Source organism: Spodoptera frugiperda, chromosome 17 (genome assembly GCF_023101765.2).
Source record: "Spodoptera frugiperda isolate SF20-4 chromosome 17, AGI-APGP_CSIRO_Sfru_2.0, whole genome shotgun sequence".
Taxonomy (NCBI): Eukaryota; Metazoa; Arthropoda; class Insecta; order Lepidoptera; family Noctuidae; genus Spodoptera; species Spodoptera frugiperda.
The window spans coordinates 482,553-502,603 of NC_064228.1; the positions used below are offsets into that span (position 1 = coordinate 482,553).

The window sequence follows — 20,051 nt, forward strand, 5'->3', positions numbered from 1 at the left end:
AGGTTAGGTTATTATTAGTAGCGTTATTTTGTGGACTTCTAATAGTTGAATGGGACCGTTAAAAGATCTTTGCGGTTCGATTTTAGTTCGGAGGGACGTTAACAGTAATTAAAATACCACTAAATTACTTAGGAGTCTTATTAATTTAAAACAATGAAGAAAAATATGAATTTATCGATATCACTGCCTAAGTTTGATCGACACATCCACATCTCTATTTCAAACGCCGTTGGAGGTGTATATAAAAAAATGTATTTAATAAAATAAAATCAAGCTTACAAAATCAAAAACGGTTTTAAAAATAGAGGGAAAGAAAACCTCATGACGGTAAAATTTTTAAAATAATAGTTAATTTTTTTTCATTGTAAGTGTATTTTTGCATTTTTCCGCTGTAATTAAAAAAGGATTTCGTTTGTTTTTTGACGGAGGTATGTTCTTGCTTATGAAACCGAGATCAAAAGGTTGCTTCATTTTTTTTTTATATTCTTGAGAAAATTCACTTTTCTTTGATCACAAACAGACTGACGGATGAGAAAGTGGGTACCACGGAATGTCAGACAATTTTCGACTTTATGAATAAATTAAATAATTACGTTTTCCTATGAATTTACCTCGAACATAATGGAGACGTTAAATTAAGCTGTCATACTTGTTGCTTAGCTAATCCAGTTGGGTAAAAATATCTCCTTACACATAAATTTATTATATTTTTTAGCTGAATCGTATCTCGTGGTAGCTCGGAAGTTTAAGACGGCCGCTTGTCATGCATGAGGGTGCGGGTTCCAAACCTACCAACGGCAAGCACCGTCAATGCGACGTTTCCAAGTTATATACGTACTTTCTAAGATTATTTATATACCAGTAACTAATGGTGGAGTCAGGAAACCTAGGCTTATAATTAAAACAGTTTGTTGATCAGAAAAAACACACTAAGTAGCAGTCGCATCGACTTTTCTGCATAGTTCTATTGAGTTTTTATCAGAAATCGATTGTAATCCCCGAGATAGTCGTTATTTTCGGCAATTTAAGTAACCCCTATACAGTACATAATTCAGGTATACAAGTGAAACTTAGTGGGCACAAAGGAAATACCACAAAAACAAGAGAATTCAATTGTAAAGTTAAAATTTTGGTATTTGGTGTGTCCCAGTCATTTATACCGCAATCAGTTTAAGCGTTACTCATGTTCTTCCAGTGAAGTACTCGTACATAGGAACATTTTATCCAAATTATAATAAAAGTTGAACACACCACGCGCGACTCAAGTTTTACGACATAACATTGCGTTTATTTGAACGCCTGTTACACCGGACCGAGCGGGTTTTGCAATGCGGAATGAATTTTGTTTAAGTTTTTAAAAGGGTGCATTTTTTTATTAAATTTTGTAAATTAGATAACGTTATGCGTTTTATCCCCGAAGTAGTAGACATAGGTGCATATTACGGCACGTAATGCCGCTATACAATGTACACCTACCTTTGACCATTTGTGTTATAAGTTCCATGTAATAGGGGGTGAGCCTATTGCCATATACTGGGCACAATTCTTGTAAATTATTCTGTAGTCCACTTTAATGTAAGGTGAGCAATAGTTGATGACTTTGAAAGACTCAATACAAATTATAAGTAAATACTCAGAAGTAAGGCTAAAACAGTGTTGTATCATAATGACCATTAATGCTTATGACTTAAGGACTATTTAGACCAACTAACTCAACATATTGTATGATTCAAAACGTTTCCTATAAAAAAAAAATAGATTTTTTTCATCTCTCACATGCCCCAGGCAGAATATCACATAAAATAACACAAAGGTTGTTCACCTACAACCTTTTAAGCCCAAAGATTATATTGATCGTTGCCAATGCAAATAACTGTTTTAAAATTGGAATGAAACAATAATATTGAACGCATCAGATCTTTTCAAAGCTTGCATAAGCCTCGCATTTGTTTTTATAAAATGTTCTGGAATTTTTAAATTTCAATTTATTTTAGTAGACTCTCGAGTGAGTTAAATATGCAATCTATAATGATGTGTCTATTATTTTAGGTAAAGATGTAATTATAGATAACTATTTGCAAAAGATTTTTTTATGAATCGTTGAAATAGAGTGCAAATTGCTTTGAGCATATTTAATTTCAGATAAAATTGAATACTATCGAATAAATTTGATTTGAAAAATAAACATAAGAAGTAAGTCTGGAATAGACCAGTCAAATTAAATCTGTAAGTTTAGGAATTGATTTGAGCGATTAACCGCATAATTTACACCTCTACTCATATACAGCTAAAATTATTCACCTCATATACAGAAAATCAACTACCACTGCACCAAATACGAACCTATACACACTTGCATTTAATTTCATTCATAATACAACTTGTTTACAAGTCAACAACACTCGCAACCGAACAAAATATAAACCGTAAACTCAATTACAGTTCGGTGTGACAGTCAGACGCGTAGTAACAAATTCGTCGTTTCGCGGTACAATGCCCGCTTAATTACAAACGCTAGAGTTGACATGCGTATTACTTGCGTACCGCGTACCCGCGTAGTACGCGAGATTTGCCAGGCAAACAGGGTTAGCGTAGTCGTATAGAGAAAGTTTTGAACGAATTTCTAACATGTTTTGGTATTTCTTGAATTGTGGGCGGAACTGAAATGAATTGTTTTGACGGGGTGTGACGGGTTAAGATCTTAGGTTTGGTTCCTGATTTTGTAGCATTGGACTTGTTTCATATTTTCTTCTTTATACTATACGGGTGTTACATAAAGACCTTTGGCATTTAGTAGCCTATCTCAGTGCCAAGAGTTTCTTTTGTGAATATATATTTTTTAATATTTTTTACACTTCTGTCTATCAAATAACGCATATACGGATTCACAATATTACCACCAAAAAAAAAGCATCAAATATTCCTCTCGATTTCCCAACAAGAATACAAAGCTTAGAATCTCCGAATTTTCTGTAACACTGAAACCAATCTCCCAGTTGACGACATCCAAATAATTCCAAGAATGGAATTCCTAGAAATATTCCAGTGGCATCCAACCCTAAGCTGTACTTAATTATTCCTTGAGAATGGAATAAGAGAGGCGAGGAGAGGACGAGATGTAACTGACAGTGAGAGGACATCTTTTCAATATTTTGTTCCACATATGTACATAATTATGTAAATTATAATGATGTAACACTATAGCCAATGAAGTTCTAGTAGTTATTAGTAAAATTGTAGATAGTGGGGGATTGTATTTAAATGTAATCCTTATCAATAGTATATTACTAGCTTTTTATATGTCGTGATAGTTTAAGACGCATTTGGCTTCGAAACCTACCAACGGCAAGTACCAATGTGACAATTTCCGAGTTGCATGTACTTTTTTAAATTATTTAGACATCACTGATATACGGTGAAGAATAACATAGTGAGGAAACCTGGGCTTATAATTTCTAATTATTTATACGTTTAAAATCGCCAACCCGCATTGAGCAAGCGTAGTGATTAATGCTCAAACCTTCTCCGTGTGAGGAGAGGCCTTTGGTCAGCAGTGGCCACTTATAGGCTGATGATGTTGATGACGATGATTACAAACTTTTTGGGTGGATTAAATTGTACCCACTCTATTATTGTAACTCCATTGTGATTATCGAGTTTACTGCCAAACAACATACCCAAAACCCGCCATATATTTTTAAAAGTCAAACCAAAGATACCCTCTCTTCCCTCCAAGAGGAAAACAGATCTAATATTATGTAATTCATAAAAATAACTTTTGTAATCTAACTTAGAAGATTCATAATAAGCCAATCGGAATAGGGGCCCGTTACAATATCGGAATCAATGCTTCATCTCGTACGAATTGACCCTACCGATCGAGAACTCGTATAAAACTATTCAAGCTTAAAACGTCTAAGGGTTCCGTGATAAAAATATATCGGTTTTAACCCTTAGGAAGTAATAGTTACGGGACGAAGTAGGTTCTGCTATTAATGTCAATAGTGAAGAGGTTTTTTAGGTTATTCAAATTGGGGTTTTAAGATGTTTGTGTTATGGATGGTAAATAATAATAATAATGGAATAAGGTGGGTGAAGGATTGGGTGATTATGCGTAGTGATGAGGCATATTTTCTACATACTTGAAGATAGAAAATAAATCCTTAGGGAATTAGTAGGAACGTGGGTGTTGGTGAAAGACATATATATTTATATGTTTATATATGTATGTTGTGTTTATTGTTCTCACAAGAGAAGTCTAGACGCTATCCTGTCACACCCACTACATATATTTTTCGGATACTATTGTTATATATATGTATATAGGTCTTGTAGGTGGACAGCGCTCAGTATTACCTAGAATTGTTAATTGTTCAATGTGATAGGAAAATAGTTTCGTAGTAATTAGTTATAAATAGAATACCTATTGTCGGATCTAGTTTCAGTTCATGTTGATAAGATGGTGATAATGATGAAACGGACCTTATTTCTAACACCATAGGTACTAATATCTAATATCTCTAGCTAAAATTTAAAAATCTTCTTTAGTTCATACCTCTTTCAATCTAAAACCGCGTACCCAGCAGTCGTATAAACAACCTCAATACAAATAACAATGTTTTGTTTAGAGCTAAACATAATTAATGGATATTTCGCGAATAATACAATTAAGTCCCCGTGAGTTCTCCCCTAAAACAAAATATTAATCATTGCCCACGAAACGATTTATCAAAATCCAAACGAAAAATGTAAGCACAGACAGTATGCTATATATTTTTAAACCAATGATGTACCGTGTAATCCCACGAACAAATGATATGACTCCCAAGATGAAAATCATTTTAATATTTTTTGTTAAGGAACCCTTATTAATAATACGGAACCCCGTTTTGGGGTTAATGAACTCTCCTCGAAGGCAATTTTCCTGTACAGTCGTTCGGAAAAGTGTTTCTTTGTGGTGAAAAAAAAATCTTTATAAGTTTTTTTCTTTTTTTTTTGATCATTTTCAGTATCTTTGTGTTGGCAATAAGAGAAGGGGATTTTTTTAAACAAAAGAGTTTCTGTTGTGTGTCAAGGGGTGAAAGATGATACTGTTGTGTACTTCATATTGTTTTTGTGTTACTACGTACCTCTCAATGTTCCCTTGAATAAAATATTCGCGTGCGACGTCGATTCGTTCGCCTTTTCAACGATTTTACGATCTGTCTGTGATGTGATGATATTATTATATTATTGTATTATATGATTGATATTTTCCTGATAACTTGTTTAGGAACATACTTATAATTTTATAAAAACGGCAAAGTAAATATTACAACCATATTTCTACCGAAAGGCTGGCTACTACCTTCAAAGGTTAAGCATTGCCATTTACCATGGTAATGCCACCAGTCTTTTGATCACTCTACCTCACGACTCCGATTTGGATTACTTTTTCGATGCTTTAAGTTACTTTATAATAAAATTTCATGTTAAGTCTTTGACTGTCAATAGAAAACTGTTGAGGGCAAATCCTCCGCTAACGTCGGTCACCGGTGACCACCACGGCGTTCAATGTGTTAAATTTTGTAATCTTAACATCTAAATATCAGGATATATAAAACAACGTATAAATAAACAACTGCACAATAACAATAAATCCCTATTAAAAACAAATACATATCTACAAATACAAACAAAACAAACAAAACAAAAATAATCAAAACAGACAATAGTTGAAGTGTTCGTCTGTACACAGTGACGTCACGGCTGTTTTCTCTCATAAATCATTATTGGCGATTTGTTTACATCGTACTACAACAGTGCTGAACACATAATTAATCATTACATCGAAAATTAGTTGTGGGCTATGGTTGCCCGTCATAACTGGCTTCAGACGCTTCTCTTATATTATTTTCCTTTCTGACCTTTGAGGGTTGAGTACTGAAAGGTCATTCAGTATCCTTAGTACCCTTAGTATGAGTTTGCTTTACGTTTAAAGTAATCGGTACGAGAGCGCGTTCCCTATTCTTATTGGTTGGTACGAATGAATCAACCAATGAGAGCGCCGAACGCGAGCTCTTTTTGATTTACTTTAAAAACGTAAAGCAAACTCGTATTAAGAGACCTGTGTCCAGCAGTGGACGAGAATAGGCTGATAATGATGGAACTCATACTAAGGGTACATCTGGATTGCATCTGATATCAGTATTTAACATACATACATAGCTGGAGCATTTGCTAAACTCTTTAAAGACTTAATTGTCATACCACCTTCCAAGTAAAGGGATTATGGTAGACCCTGTCATATGTATATTTTGTATGGCAATGAGCTCTGGTACTTAAATTTGATCTGGTTTTTGAGGTTTGAAGGGGACAATCAATCTTGATCCATCTATAGATCGACCTCTTACATAATAATATCATAGCTCTTAACCTTTCCAATTGGTCCGTAATTACTAAACATAATCAAAAACAAAACTTTTTTCTGCCCAATATTTACTCCTACGCAAAAATCTCAATACCAACTCCCGTATAACTCTTCAATACTCAAAGGCTTGACATTCAAATTCTTTTCCTCAGATCCACCTGGTGCTCCCTACATCGAAGGTTATGCGGAAGGAGAGACAGTACGCCGAGGACAGAGCCTGGAGCTGGTCTGTAGAAGTCGAGGGGGAAACCCACCAGCTCAGCTCATCTGGTACAAGAATGGGGAGCAGATACGCATGGCTTATAGGTAAGTGGAGAAAAATGCGCAATTTATGTTTAAACCTAATCAGGATTAGTCCTACGCAAAATTCTACTGAATAAGGGTTAAAAAATCCCAAGAATATTGTAATTGGAAATTATGAAATGTTCCTTTTTTTTAATAACATGGAGTCTACTGTTATTATTTATTAATTATGAATGAAAGAACATTTTTGTTACCCTGTTTAGGAATAGCAGATGTAATAATCTGATTATCATAATATGCAAAGTAACTAAAATATTAGAAACTTAGACTAGTACATATCCTCACGACTGTCTCCCATGGGAGTAGACAGAGACAATGGAATTCCAATTGCTACGAATCTTAAACTCCTCTTTCGCTTCATCAACAGTCATCAGTCTTATCATGCATGCTCGACGGTTAAGGGTACTTTTAATTTACTCCTTCTTTAATATTATATCGCCTATGTGGAAAATTAAATCTACCTACACCATATCCATGAGTAAAGTAATCAACATAACCGTTGCAGAAATCTAATTTCAAGCATTCTTAAACCCACCTAAGCTCACACTTTGATTTATAATTAAAAAGGGGTAGGATTAAAAAACCTCAAAAGATATTAAAATCTTTGGAGACTCAGAAAAGAATGTAATTACACAAAACGTAATTAGCGAACATACTAATTAGAATCTAAGTTTAATTAGATTTTTTTGGGTGAAAATGAATCTTTAATTTTGAGCTGTAATTTGTTTTGTGATATTAATGTTAAGTAGAGTGCTTTTCGTTTTGTACTCATTAATTACTTAATTTTCATATCGTGTAGATTTTGATTGTGTGTGTGTGTGTGTGTGTGATCTCCAAATCAAGATTAGTATTATGATTGGAAAGTGCTCAGTTATACATAGTTTTGTGGGCACGAATTTTGGCATTGGGCTTGCAGACTTTTTCAATAGGATCTTTGGAAAAATGTGTACATTATTTCTACTCTTTTACCTACCTGTCGTTTAAAAAAACGACTCCATATTTGGTGTAAAAGTAGCCATGAATAAATACAACGTGAAATATTAACCTTTTACATTAAAGCATAAATCTCCACGTGCGCCCTCAAAAGCCTGATTCCTGAAACCTACTTAAACAGAATCAGGCTTTTCAAGATTTTTTTCACGGCCTTTTCAGTACGTAACCGCGCGAAAGTGTGGCCTACATAAATATTTATATGGAAGTACTGAAAAATTCAGAGACGCGAACATCGAACCCGCTTCCGTTGGCTGAAAATCAATGCGAGTACAGCCTTTGGTGAGTTTTCAGGCGTGAAAAGCGTGAAATAGTGTCGTTTGTATTAGTTACTATGTTTTCAGTTGGAAATTCTCTCTGAAACTTTCATATATTGGATTTGTAGCATTCACAATATTACCAATAGTTTTAGCTCAGCTCCTGTTTTTTATAAGCTGTGCTATAAAAAATAAGTTTTATATAAGCACGAGCTAATGTATTAAACCTTCAGAAATGATTATGTAAACCTATGTATAATTAAGTTAAATTCAACTTATCATTTTACCCAACAAGCTACTTAAAGAAAAAATATGTTCCTACTTTTTTATTGTTGGTCCAAACGATGATATCGCAAAACTTTTCAGACCTTCGCACAGCACTTCAGATATCGACATTAATCCAGGGAGCTACTTAAAAATATCGAACTTTACAAAACATAACAAAATACAACAAAAAATTTTGTCATTACATTTTCATAAAATCTGCTGAATAACAACGCTTAAAGATTCTCAATATAAAGTATACAATGCGAAGGGAAACTGGCAAACTCAGCTTTTTGCCTATAAAAAGCCTCCCCCTACCCCTATTTGGGGGATCGTATTAAGCTGGCAACAGATAGGGCGTATGTCCTCATGATTTATGTAAGCTGAAACACAGTGATGGGACACGCTTATCGATAAAATTGTAAATGTACAGTTTTTTGTCTGGAATCGGTAACAAAAAGCAGATTCATCACAACTAGGTATCGATAAATAAAATTGATAAAGTATTCGGTATACAGGTCACGTATTGTTCATCTTGTTTAGTGCTGTCTCGGAAAATATTACGCACGATTATCTATTCCATATGTATGGTAATTTTAAGTTCTTTGATTTTTTTTTTGTTTACAGTCTTATTCAACTTAAAGCGATTTTCTATAAATACACTATCAAATACTAAACAAATACAGAAAAATATGTTTCAACAGTTAACGCACTATAAAACACAATAAAAAGAAAATATCTCAATATCAAAAGCTTAAACATTCACTGTAACAATTTCCTCGTTCACTTAACTTTAACTTGAAGTAGAAACAATAAACCAGATTATATCGTTAAACTATCGACAAGATCTTATCGACTACTGCACGTAGCGTGCACCCGTCACTTATAAAATTGTATTAAGACGTGCCTACAGGCGACGGAAACTGATTTATGGGCCTCACTAACTGCACCCGCTAGTGATGCGACACATATCGATAAAAACATAAAAATGCGGCATTTTAAGTTGGAATTGCATTTCGTATCTACGAGTTGTGGGAGTGCTATTGAAACAAATGGAAAATCAATTTTACGAGTAGAACTCGTTACAGTATAGAATGGATTGCTTTCTTTGTGTTGAGAATGAATATGAAATGGGATCTTAAATGTATTAGCATTAGAATATAATTTACAATAATACAGTTGATAGTTTCTTAATCGATATCAGCATTACATTAGAAAATAGAGTTTTAAATTGAATTACATTTTTATAAATAAGCTATCAAGCACAGCTTATTTTATTTCACATACAACAGCTAGTGAAGTGGTAAACTACATTAAATTTTATCGATAGTTTTCAATGATCTAAAACTAAACTATCGACTGGAATTTGTGTCGATATAAATAGAAATGTTTGCCGAATATAATTGGGTTTACAGTGGAGTGGAATCCGATATAATTAGATAGCTCGATAAGTAACAAAGTAAATATTCATTAACATCAGTGTAATTGAAATATTTCGTGAATTGTTTGACAAATTGTTAGACATTGTCTGTTTTATGAATGCGGTTTTGAATTGATTAGCTATCGGATTGTTTGTTTGTTTGAATTTAATTTGTGTTTGTATTTTATGTGTATGGTATTAGAGTTTTATTTTGATTGGACTTATTTTATTATATGTTTCCATTGATATACATATTTTACATGACTCTTGTGTAAAATAAAATAAAGTCCTAAACTTGTGTTCATTAGAAAAACTATATAAAAGTTTTCACTAAAATAACAATAATAATTATAATTTAAAAATCTATTCACTATTCCCAAAACTACTTCTGATAAGTACGTAGAAAAACATCTACCAACTTATAATAAAATAAAACAAATTTGATTTTAACAGGGCCAAACAAGTGGACTACCATTTTGTATCGCTTAGGATTCCACGAAGCGGGTAATGAATAAAAAGCATAGTTAATTATAACAACGACCAGTACATCAGACAGAAAGTAGGTCAAAGAGAAATATACAAACAAACCTTTTCATTGTATAAAAAGGTTTTTTCATGACCTAGACTGAGACTAGACTTAGAAGTTAGTAAAACACAAGTACTACTGTTGATCCTACAGACCAATAACATTAAATACCTTTAAGGAGGCTTCATTTTCTACTATGAGATTGAAAATTTGGTAGTAGGTTTTGGCTGAGAGTTTACTTGCTTAGTAATGTATGATTGTTTATCCTTTGTAGCACTATTAAAAACGGTTAAGTCGTTTACGAGTAATAACGTCACTAACAAACTATCACACATTCACCGCCGTACTCCAGATTCGTATAAAAGTATTTATTTTTGTTATGTCTTCTTTTAAATTTATATTTCCATGAATTCCAACTTACACGCGTTACTTGCAACATTTTAAATTGATGCAACGTTACAAAGCACAAACACATTTTATATGAAACCCTAAACATTTCCATTCGCAATGAAAATAAAACCCGATCTAATCTCATACATGCAGAGATTGGAAACAACAAATCAATGATTTATTAACAATGGAATCCCAGACATTTCGCTAACCTAGCGGAAAATAGCCTTATCGCTTTTATCGATAATCAATTCCCAGCACTAGTGTTAAAAAGTGGCCGTATCTCGATAATATTTTACTTCTTTCCCCTCACTTTTTACCTGACTTAGACTGTAGTCTGTCGATTTATTTAGTCCAAAGAATTTATGAGAAAATTTTCTTTATTCATTTACCTTTTTTAAAAGAAAAGCCGGTTATTTATTAGTTTCATAGTGTAGTTGGGTCTTAGAGAGGGGAGTGTGTTCCTGTTCTTGACGTGCGAAGTTTTATTATTTTAACGCGGAGATAGGCACTTTCTCCATTTACTTTGGTAAATTCGTTTTGCTAAGTTTAGCGTTGCCTGGGACTTTTAAAAGGAATGCCTGTGTCTTCTAGTTCAAGTGAACGTGACAGGGTTTGTTTGGTTCCCTGTTATTGTTTAGAGAGTCACTGACAGTTTGTCGATGTAATCAATTTTTGCGATCGTTTCCACGCGTTTTGGAAAGGAATTTGTTTTAGGTTTTGATGGGCATGTGTTAGAGATATTGTGGCAAAGTGTTTGGTTTGGAATGGAGATGGTTTTTTATGTTATTTTTCTGTTGATTAATGTTTAAGAATCAAGGAAAATTATTGTTGATTGTATCGTAACAAAGTTTCGTGTCAAATCAGCGATACCTGCAGGGTTTCTCGTTTGATACTCGTGCAATGTATATTTGGAGTTGTAGATTCTCAAAACGAGCTAGAATTTAACATTACAGGTCTTGTTTTTCTCAATTCTGAAACCTCAAGCGTACAGGTTTCATAGCTTATTAAATCAGTCTCTCCCCCAAAAAGTTCCCAATACTTAGGTTCAGAAAATTAGTATTCAACCTCCGTTGTAAAAGGTAGTTGATACGTATCGTGACGTGTTATATTTCTTATTTAATATTATCAGTGGTGACAGGAGTCTATATTATGTAAAGATTTAGCTGACTTTCAGGTCTTAGTAGATAAACACGTGTCCAATCATGAAAACCTTATATTATTATAATAATTTAGTTTTTGATGTCTGTGTGTTAGTGGGATTTTTTACCATTTTACGAGACTCGCTTGTCAAGCTATACTAAACTCTTCAATCAATTATAAACTTAATTGCAAAAACATAAAGTTGATAATCATTTAACATGATCTCTCAGTTAAGTGTAGCTTCATGTGCTAGTGTCTATTCCAGAACATTCTTACATAAACCTAATATTAGAATTCTAGATCTAGAATTTCATTTTAAATCCTAGGAGATTTAGTGTGACATCTAACATGTCTGTAATGCAGTTTTAAATAAAATATTAGAATAACTATGACTTATGGCTGCTCGTTGAGACCGTGACTAGCAAGCATGGGATTTGGGATCTTGAGCACGATTCGCAAGTTAAATAAAGAATTATTGAGTTTTTCAGCTTAAAAATCATGTTTCATATTGCTATAAACTCTTATTCTAATAAGCATTATTATTGAAACCCTGTAACTACAGCTTGACTTGACCATTCAACAAAAATTACTCATAATAATTCCATTATACACACAAAAAAACAACATCAAACACATTAAAACGAATAATAACATAACAAAACGAATATATGTACATCACAGTCCCCCCAAAGGGAGGAATCTACCAATAACTTACAAGTTATAACCACAAGGCTAAAAGCAATGGAAAATACGACGCCATATTTCTAGCAAAGAAAACTCCTTGAAAATTGTGTGCATATTATTGGCGTTAATATAGGGAGGTTGGCACAAAGACGCGTGTGGCATATACAATGTGCCACATGTATTGTTGGGATATACTTATATATAAATGGGATGTAAGCAGTGTTGGACATAGATAGAAGTGTGATTTTTGGTGTTGTATTGTTGATATTTTTAACCGACTTCAAGAAGTGGGATATTGTTTGTTCTTAACCAGATTTTAAATAAGATATTAAACATGGAAAAATAAAAAAATAAATAAACCGATTTTGATGCGGTTTTTAGCATAGTATTTTTCAAACTAAGGTGAAAGTTTTAAAGATATTGATATCTGAAGCTTCATTATATGATTTGAGCAACAACCAAAATTACGCTCGCCATTAAGAGAGATATTGGCCAAACGCTAACCCATTACCAGTAAAAAATATAGGGCAATTCTAATAAGTTTTACATTAAAAAAAATGTATATACAAACATACCGAATTTATACCAACTTTTATATAAAAACTGTAAACAGTATCTAGAGTTTGACCTTTTTAGATTAATTTAAGTGTACTTCTTTAGCCAGCACTATCCGAAATAAAAATGGCAATGTTTTGTATATCATGTTATGCAGTGGTTTATGTCACAAAGTTTTCCACAAATGGAAATGTTCTATCAACTAATAAACTTACATCCACCAAGAAAAAGCACATTTCATTGCCAAACACAAAACATATAGTGCTGTTCCAAATAAATTCCTTACATTCAAAAGACTCGATATAAATAGAATTTTTTGTCAATACGAATCGAGAAATAACGATATTATCGATATAAACAACGCAGTGACGAGTAATGTTTGCTAGTAGTGATGGGAATGTATCGACAATCGACAATATTGTTATTTGAATTTATTGTGTAAATAAAACGAATAGATTGGTTGAGAGGGAAAATTTCTGTTGTGTACCTACCGATACTTTTTGTGTCGTCATCTATGTATGTATGTGTGTGTGTGTGTTTTGATAATGTTACGATTATTTCACAAACATGATTTTGTTATTTACGTGATGTGTTTGTGTTTGTGTTTCAGTATTGTTGTAGACTGACTTATTTTTTATGGAATGGAGTACTATGAAAGATACTTTGTTGAAATATTTGAATGTAAAAATGATTACGTATAATTTTAAAACTTTTTAATTGGATTAATCAAGTATTCGAGTAAATACTTTTTAATGAGTGAGTTAGTTAATAAACTAAGGGTTTAAACTAAGACAGATACTAATTTACAATCAGATAAATTGTCTTCCACATTCAGACTTTCGACCTACTAACAAGACTGTAGTTTATACAAAGTTACGTGCCATAAAAAAAGCTACTTTATTCCACTACAAGACACTACATTTTACGAAAGCACTGATTCATACTTTTTAATCTAAAACAACAATGTTATATACAGCCCATAAAGCAAAATTTATAAGTCGAAAAGTTTCTTAAGCCAAAATATACTTTGTACGTTCGCCGACGTCGTAAAACTGTCACGAGTCTTTGTGACTCGATACAATAGTATCGATAGTCGATAAACATTACATGTTGCACGTCACTCTATTGATTTTTTTTATATATATTTGATCAATTTTGATGTCGCTTTTTATTTATTAGATTTGTTTAGTTTTTAATATTAATTTTGAAAAATGGAAAAAGTGACTAACGTGCGAACGCGCGGGCACAGCTAGTATTTAATAATTGGATACTAAGTTTCACTAATTATATTATTCCTTGCTTGCCAAAGACCTATATACGAGTAATACGTTATACACATTACACAGTACCCCATTTCAAATTCCACAAAATCACAGAAAATACACCTCTATAATTTCTACGTAACTACGTACTATCTATAAGTAAAACAAATAAATCTATACGTAGAAACACACCACAGCTCTTCGACAAAGATAAAATGAAAAACGTGACGTAATTTCCAATAAAGCATTAAAACCACACCTTGGCAATAAAGCAAACAATTTTCTTGTAAAACAGAAAAAATACGCGCCTCAAGTCAATGTAATGAAATTTGAAAACCCCTCGGACTTGGCCCCAAGCCGGCCTTACGTCGCTCCTAATCTCTAGCTATTTATCATGCTGTCAACTGGTGTCCAAATGTCGTGATAGCTAAATTATCAGCTTATTTTGCATCTTATATATAGTATGGGAAGATTTTATCAAGATATATGCAGTTTTTTATTGAATTTTTTCTGTATTATGTTTTAGGGAAAACAAAATGTTTATTAATAAATGAGATTAGAGCTCGCTTCTTCGTGGGGGATGTTTCCATTTAATCTTTATAATAAAAATCAATTGTTCGTTAGTCTAGCAAAAATTTGAAAACGGCTGGACATTTTGATCTTGAATTATTTGTAGAAGTCCAGGGATGGTTCAAAAGGTGAGAAGAAAAAATGTTTGAGATGAAAAGAAGATTGCCGGGTCTGCTAGTTTGTGATATAACTACTATAGGTTACATTAAGATACAAATGTTATTATTGGTTTAGAATTCATCTTACAAAATAAAAAAACCTAGTACAAAAAATCTTTCAACGACTTAATAGTGAAGTCTGAAGTTACATTGCTAGTATAATAAGTTAGAAAAATACTTTAAATCTCATTCTAATCACCCTACCAACTAAAGAAAATGCTCCATAAATACATACAAGTCTGTCTTTACCAGATAATATATTAGTGTACAATTTAAAACCAACCTAATATTAAGATATCGAATGTCGTCTCCCGGCTCACGTTGAGAAGTAAACTTAAGAAGAATATTATATTATAATGGCGTGTATAAATAGAAAGCACCCTTTGCTTCGTTGCCAAAGGTCACGACTCACGACTCACGACAGAATTATAGAAATCAAAGATGGCTGACTACAAGGATAGGTGTGTCAAACATAATGTTTAGTATTGAGTGATATTTCAGTTGCTATTTGGAAAAGATTTCTTTGTTAACTTAAAATGTTTATTTGTATCAGTATCAGTATCAGTAGCAGCGTGTCAATAGCTGCGTCGTATATTGTGGAATCCTATTTATATATATAATGCTATATATGAGTTCCTCATCAAACAGTTACGTGAGGAAGATTAAATTTAGATTTCAGCTATGATCGTCGTTTCCATTCCTCTCTATTTTTTCTGTTTTTTTTTTACGTGAGTAAGCCGATAACTTTATAATAATGTTTATTTGTGTTTAAAATGGTTGTTAATCTCGATTTTAACGCAGATAAACCTACTGTACCATATGTAGGACAATACAAAGAAAATAAAAATATTTATCCACCCACTAAAGTTATTATTTAATTTGTATTAAATAGTTTCTAGCAAATGCTGTTGGTATTTCAATGACGAGATTCATAGTAGTAGAGTAATTTTGGGTACTAAAAGACTATTTAATATATTTATTTATACACTTTATGCATAAACATGTATATACGGTGGGCGCAATGCTGTGCAAACATCTGAGTGATGTAGAGACAAATCAATAGTAGATGCACGATGACAAACATATACCGGATAAATATTCAAACATCGAAACCAAATTATCTTATTCTACAACTAACCAAATAATAAGGTGAAGTACATTCTTGTTTGTTTCACCTTGAAATAGAAAGATGAGCTATACAATATCAAATACCGATCCCTCATATAAACTAATTCTACTTGTACTACAAGATCCACTTATTAGCGCCTCTCACGTAACTGTTACACAGGTATTTATACCTTACTCAAAGATCTGCCTTTAATGTCACTATGATACATAACCATGTATACTTAGTAGGCATCCTTTGAGACGCGGTATCACACCAAAAGTAGTAAGATAATAGAGCGCTATGATGTGCGTAGCTGGTGCAAGTTAGAAGCGATGTCATTTAGGCTGGCAACGCACTTGTAACACCTCTGGTGATTCAAGTGTCTATGAGCGGCGGTGATTGCTTACCATCAGGTGATCTGTCAGATCGTTTATCGGCTATTTCTATAAAAAAAATAGATAGATGGCGTTGGTGTCGTTTTTGGAGCAGTTGAAAGTGTGTAAAGTTACAAAACGAGTGATTTTGATGATGACATGTTGTGGAGAAATATTTTATTGACTGCTAAGTAAAGTATTAATTTCTCTATTTATAAAACTCACGTGTAAAATGACACGGAAGACTTATAGGAGAAGTATTCCAAGATTTAATACTCGGAATAAAAAGCTCCAACTATGAACGATCTCAATTCGAAGCGAGAAATCGAGCCAAAAGTTCTCGAGTGAAAATAAAAATAAAAGGTACAATTCTCTTATTACTTAACCCCCGTCCGCCACGAGTTTACCGGGGACCATTTTCCTTTTGTAACCCTATACCGAAGTTGATGCTAAAATACCCGGGAAACGGTCTCAGACGTAATCGCTTTTCTTAGTTTTGATTTTCTTTGTGAACCTGTCAGACGGAGTCTAGGTGAGATTTTCAATTGGATTTTGGTACTACTTTGATATTTCGTTTTTCCTCGTCGCCTTGTATCTTCCACAGTTTTGGGGTGACATTGAAACAGTTTTGGAATTGAATTTAAACGGGATTGCCTCGGTGGCCGAGTTGTGGGAAGTGCGACTGCCAGGCAAGGGGTCTCGGATTCGATTCTCGGGTCGGGCAAGGAATTACTAGGTTTTTTTTCGGTTGCGCAAAAATTTTTCAGTAGTAGCATATAATCTGGAATTGTTGCCAGTGTATGGCAATAGGCTTACCCCCTATTACATGGGACTTATAACACAAATGCTGAAAAGTTGATAGTGTGAGTACGAGTAAAATGTTAGATCTCGTTTTTTTTCTGGTTTCCAAACCCAGCCAACTAACCTTTGAGATTGAATGATATCCCCGATAGGTGTTTGATTTTCCAATGTCGCATTTGTAAATACAGAGTCCACAATTAAAAAGCTTGGTTAGACAAGTTACAAATCCAATAAGGTTCAAATTAGCAAATCAGTAGCAGCAATAATCTCTTCAGCAAGAGGAGCTAAATGCAACAAATTGACAAGCTAATTTAGACTGTAACAAGCTATTTTAGCTCATTACTGTGCAATGTAACAGCTATTGACGGACTCTCGTGCGATCTGCGTGTAATGGGCGGTGGTAACGATGGTCTAATGGGTATTGGTGCTTTAGTCACAAGTGGCGACCTCTGCGTAATGAATCCTAATGAATTGAGTTACGATTTAAGTTTATAATCTCAATTTTTTATTATTAAAATGTAAATTACTATTGTGTGGCGTACCTATTCACGTTAGAAAACAAATACCATTTCATTTCACATTAATATTCTCAGAAATGGTTTAAAGTTGGATCAAAGGATCTATCATTTGGGTCTATAACTTAAGCAATGAAAAATTGCTGAAACATTTAATATGTGCACCTACCTACGCATTCGGGGTATTATTTCTATATGAATTTTATGATTAAAATATTTAGCAAGCAACTACATATAACATACCTCGTAATAATAAACTTTGCCTAGTCTAGCCTAAAGCCGAAAGCAATTTATTAGAGTTACAACTTAATTGAAGTGGATTACGATTTGAAAAGTTCAAATAAAAGTTAAATCCCCTTTTTTGCTTTGTCCTCCATTATTTCAGTGTCAAATGACGAACGTGTAATCACACACGCGCACAATTAGACGATTAAATAAACGATCCATTAATAGTATTACTCTTGGACCACTTAAATCGAGAGAGGCGCCCTCTATAAATGTTTAAACAACAATCAATACAAACTATCTAAGCTCCCATCAAGTAACACCCAAGTTTTTACAAATACCCTCCCTTGATAAAACTCTTGGGGAACTCGAGACCCTTCCGATGTAACCTTGTCGTGGCGTAAAAACTTGGAAACGTCTTAACGATAGATTGATTAATGGATGCCCGCATCTTGAGGATACGTGTGACTTTGGCTCGAGGTGTCTTTTCGTATTTTCTTTTCTAAGTGTTATTATGATGGAATAATGGGTTTTAAGATCTTGTTGTTTTTATTGGACGCTGTTTTTGTATTTTGTGCGACGTTTTCTTTATCGGTTCTTGTTCAGAGTTTTGTAAAGTTCAAGGTTGTGTCTTATCTAGTGCTACTTGCTTTTGTAGTGCTTTAATATTGACCCGGAGCTGTGGAGTACCTAGCGGGTTACCGGGGCTATGGCTCGAAAAGTAGGAGTAGGTACGGGGTGGATTATAGTCAGTTAGAGTCTGACACTCACTCTCGCCTCGTTGAAGGCTAAAGAAGGAAAAGTGGTTTAATATTATTGTGTTGTATTAATATTGCCATACTATATTATCTTTATGTTTAATTATATTCTCTCTAACATTCCCTTTATTTCTTTGACTTCAAACATTAGTCCAATTACTACAACTGAATGCATATATTCACAGTCAAAGCCTGAATTCTCTCAATTCTCTACACACATATTATTGTTAACCCTCTCTATCTGTTCGTCGTCATAAATAGCATTGTGCGGTCTGCCAGACACAAGTTCAGCCAAATGCACTATTAACATAAGATCTTTGACCCCATTTAGCCCAAGGGCTTGTTGCTCTGTTCGTTTATGTCTGTACAGTTTCTGTATGTCTGTCTGTACTGCTATTGATACTGTGTCTATGTTATTTGGATTGTGTTGTGAGGTTAATTCAGCTGCATCTTCTATGATTTGGAGTTTGATTGGTATGGTAGTTTGAATGGAAACTGCTTTTGTATTAATTAATAATTTTTTATTTAGTAGGTATGTGATCTTTCTAGTTGGAAGCGGCCAATCGGCCTATCTGGAATTCATTGGGGGGAGGTCTATGTTCAGTAGTGGACGTGTTGTGGCTGATAATATGATGATGATGATTATGATCTTTCTTATTTTCGAGGTTTTTTTTTTTAGTGCTGGAGTTTCTGTCCAAATTTCTTATTGGTTGTTATTAATTTAAATTTATCTCAAAAAGTCACAAAACTAGCAATTTCATTAAAAATATCGTCGTAACACATTATTCTGGATTTAAACCCATATTTTTTTTATATCTTACTTTTATGAAACGGTTTAGTATCGTCTTTTGATGACCTACAAAAAATGTGACCTAGACAAGGGTACATCCCAATTCTTAGTATCAGAATGAATACAAACTACTTTCATACATCATTTTTAACCCTATGTAAAGAGTAATAACCCTTTCTTCGCTAAGTCAGTCGGTTGCTTCTAGTAAATTTACTTCAAAAGCCTCTTCAGAGTCAAGTTCCCTCCAGCTTCATAGTTCCTCAGAAGAGGGCATGAGGGCATGTATTCAGAAGCCTTGTATAGCTAAGAAATATTTCTATTTTCTTTCAAAACTTGAAAACTTCAAACCGTCTGTAAATAAACTGAGGGGAAAAATACTGAGATGAGGACCAATTTCTTTGAACATTATTTTTCTTAGGACTTGTTTGATGTTGGAATCCTTGCTTTTAGAACGAATTTGTAATAATATAAAGATAAAAAACTGTAGTAAGACATATCAGATTTTTAGGATAAAATTCCTATATTGGACTATTAATAAACCTAATTCTA

The 20,051-nt window shown here is 33.4% G+C and overlaps 1 protein-coding gene across 3 annotated transcripts in view; it reads left to right on the top strand.

The window, feature by feature from the left end:
- The window catches only part of LOC118276606 (nephrin), a 284,280-nt gene that overhangs the window by 204,750 nt on the left and 59,479 nt on the right, over nt 1-20,051 (top strand). For all 3 annotated transcript variants that reach the window (XR_004783681.2, XM_035594954.2, XM_035594953.2), the window contains exon 8: nt 6,562-6,715. Coding sequence is in view for 2 of the 3 variants with exons in the window: in XM_035594954.2 (XP_035450847.2) it covers nt 6,562-6,715 (154 nt within the window). In the remaining variant the exon portion in view is untranslated. The remainder of the gene's footprint in view (nt 1-6,561; nt 6,716-20,051) is intronic.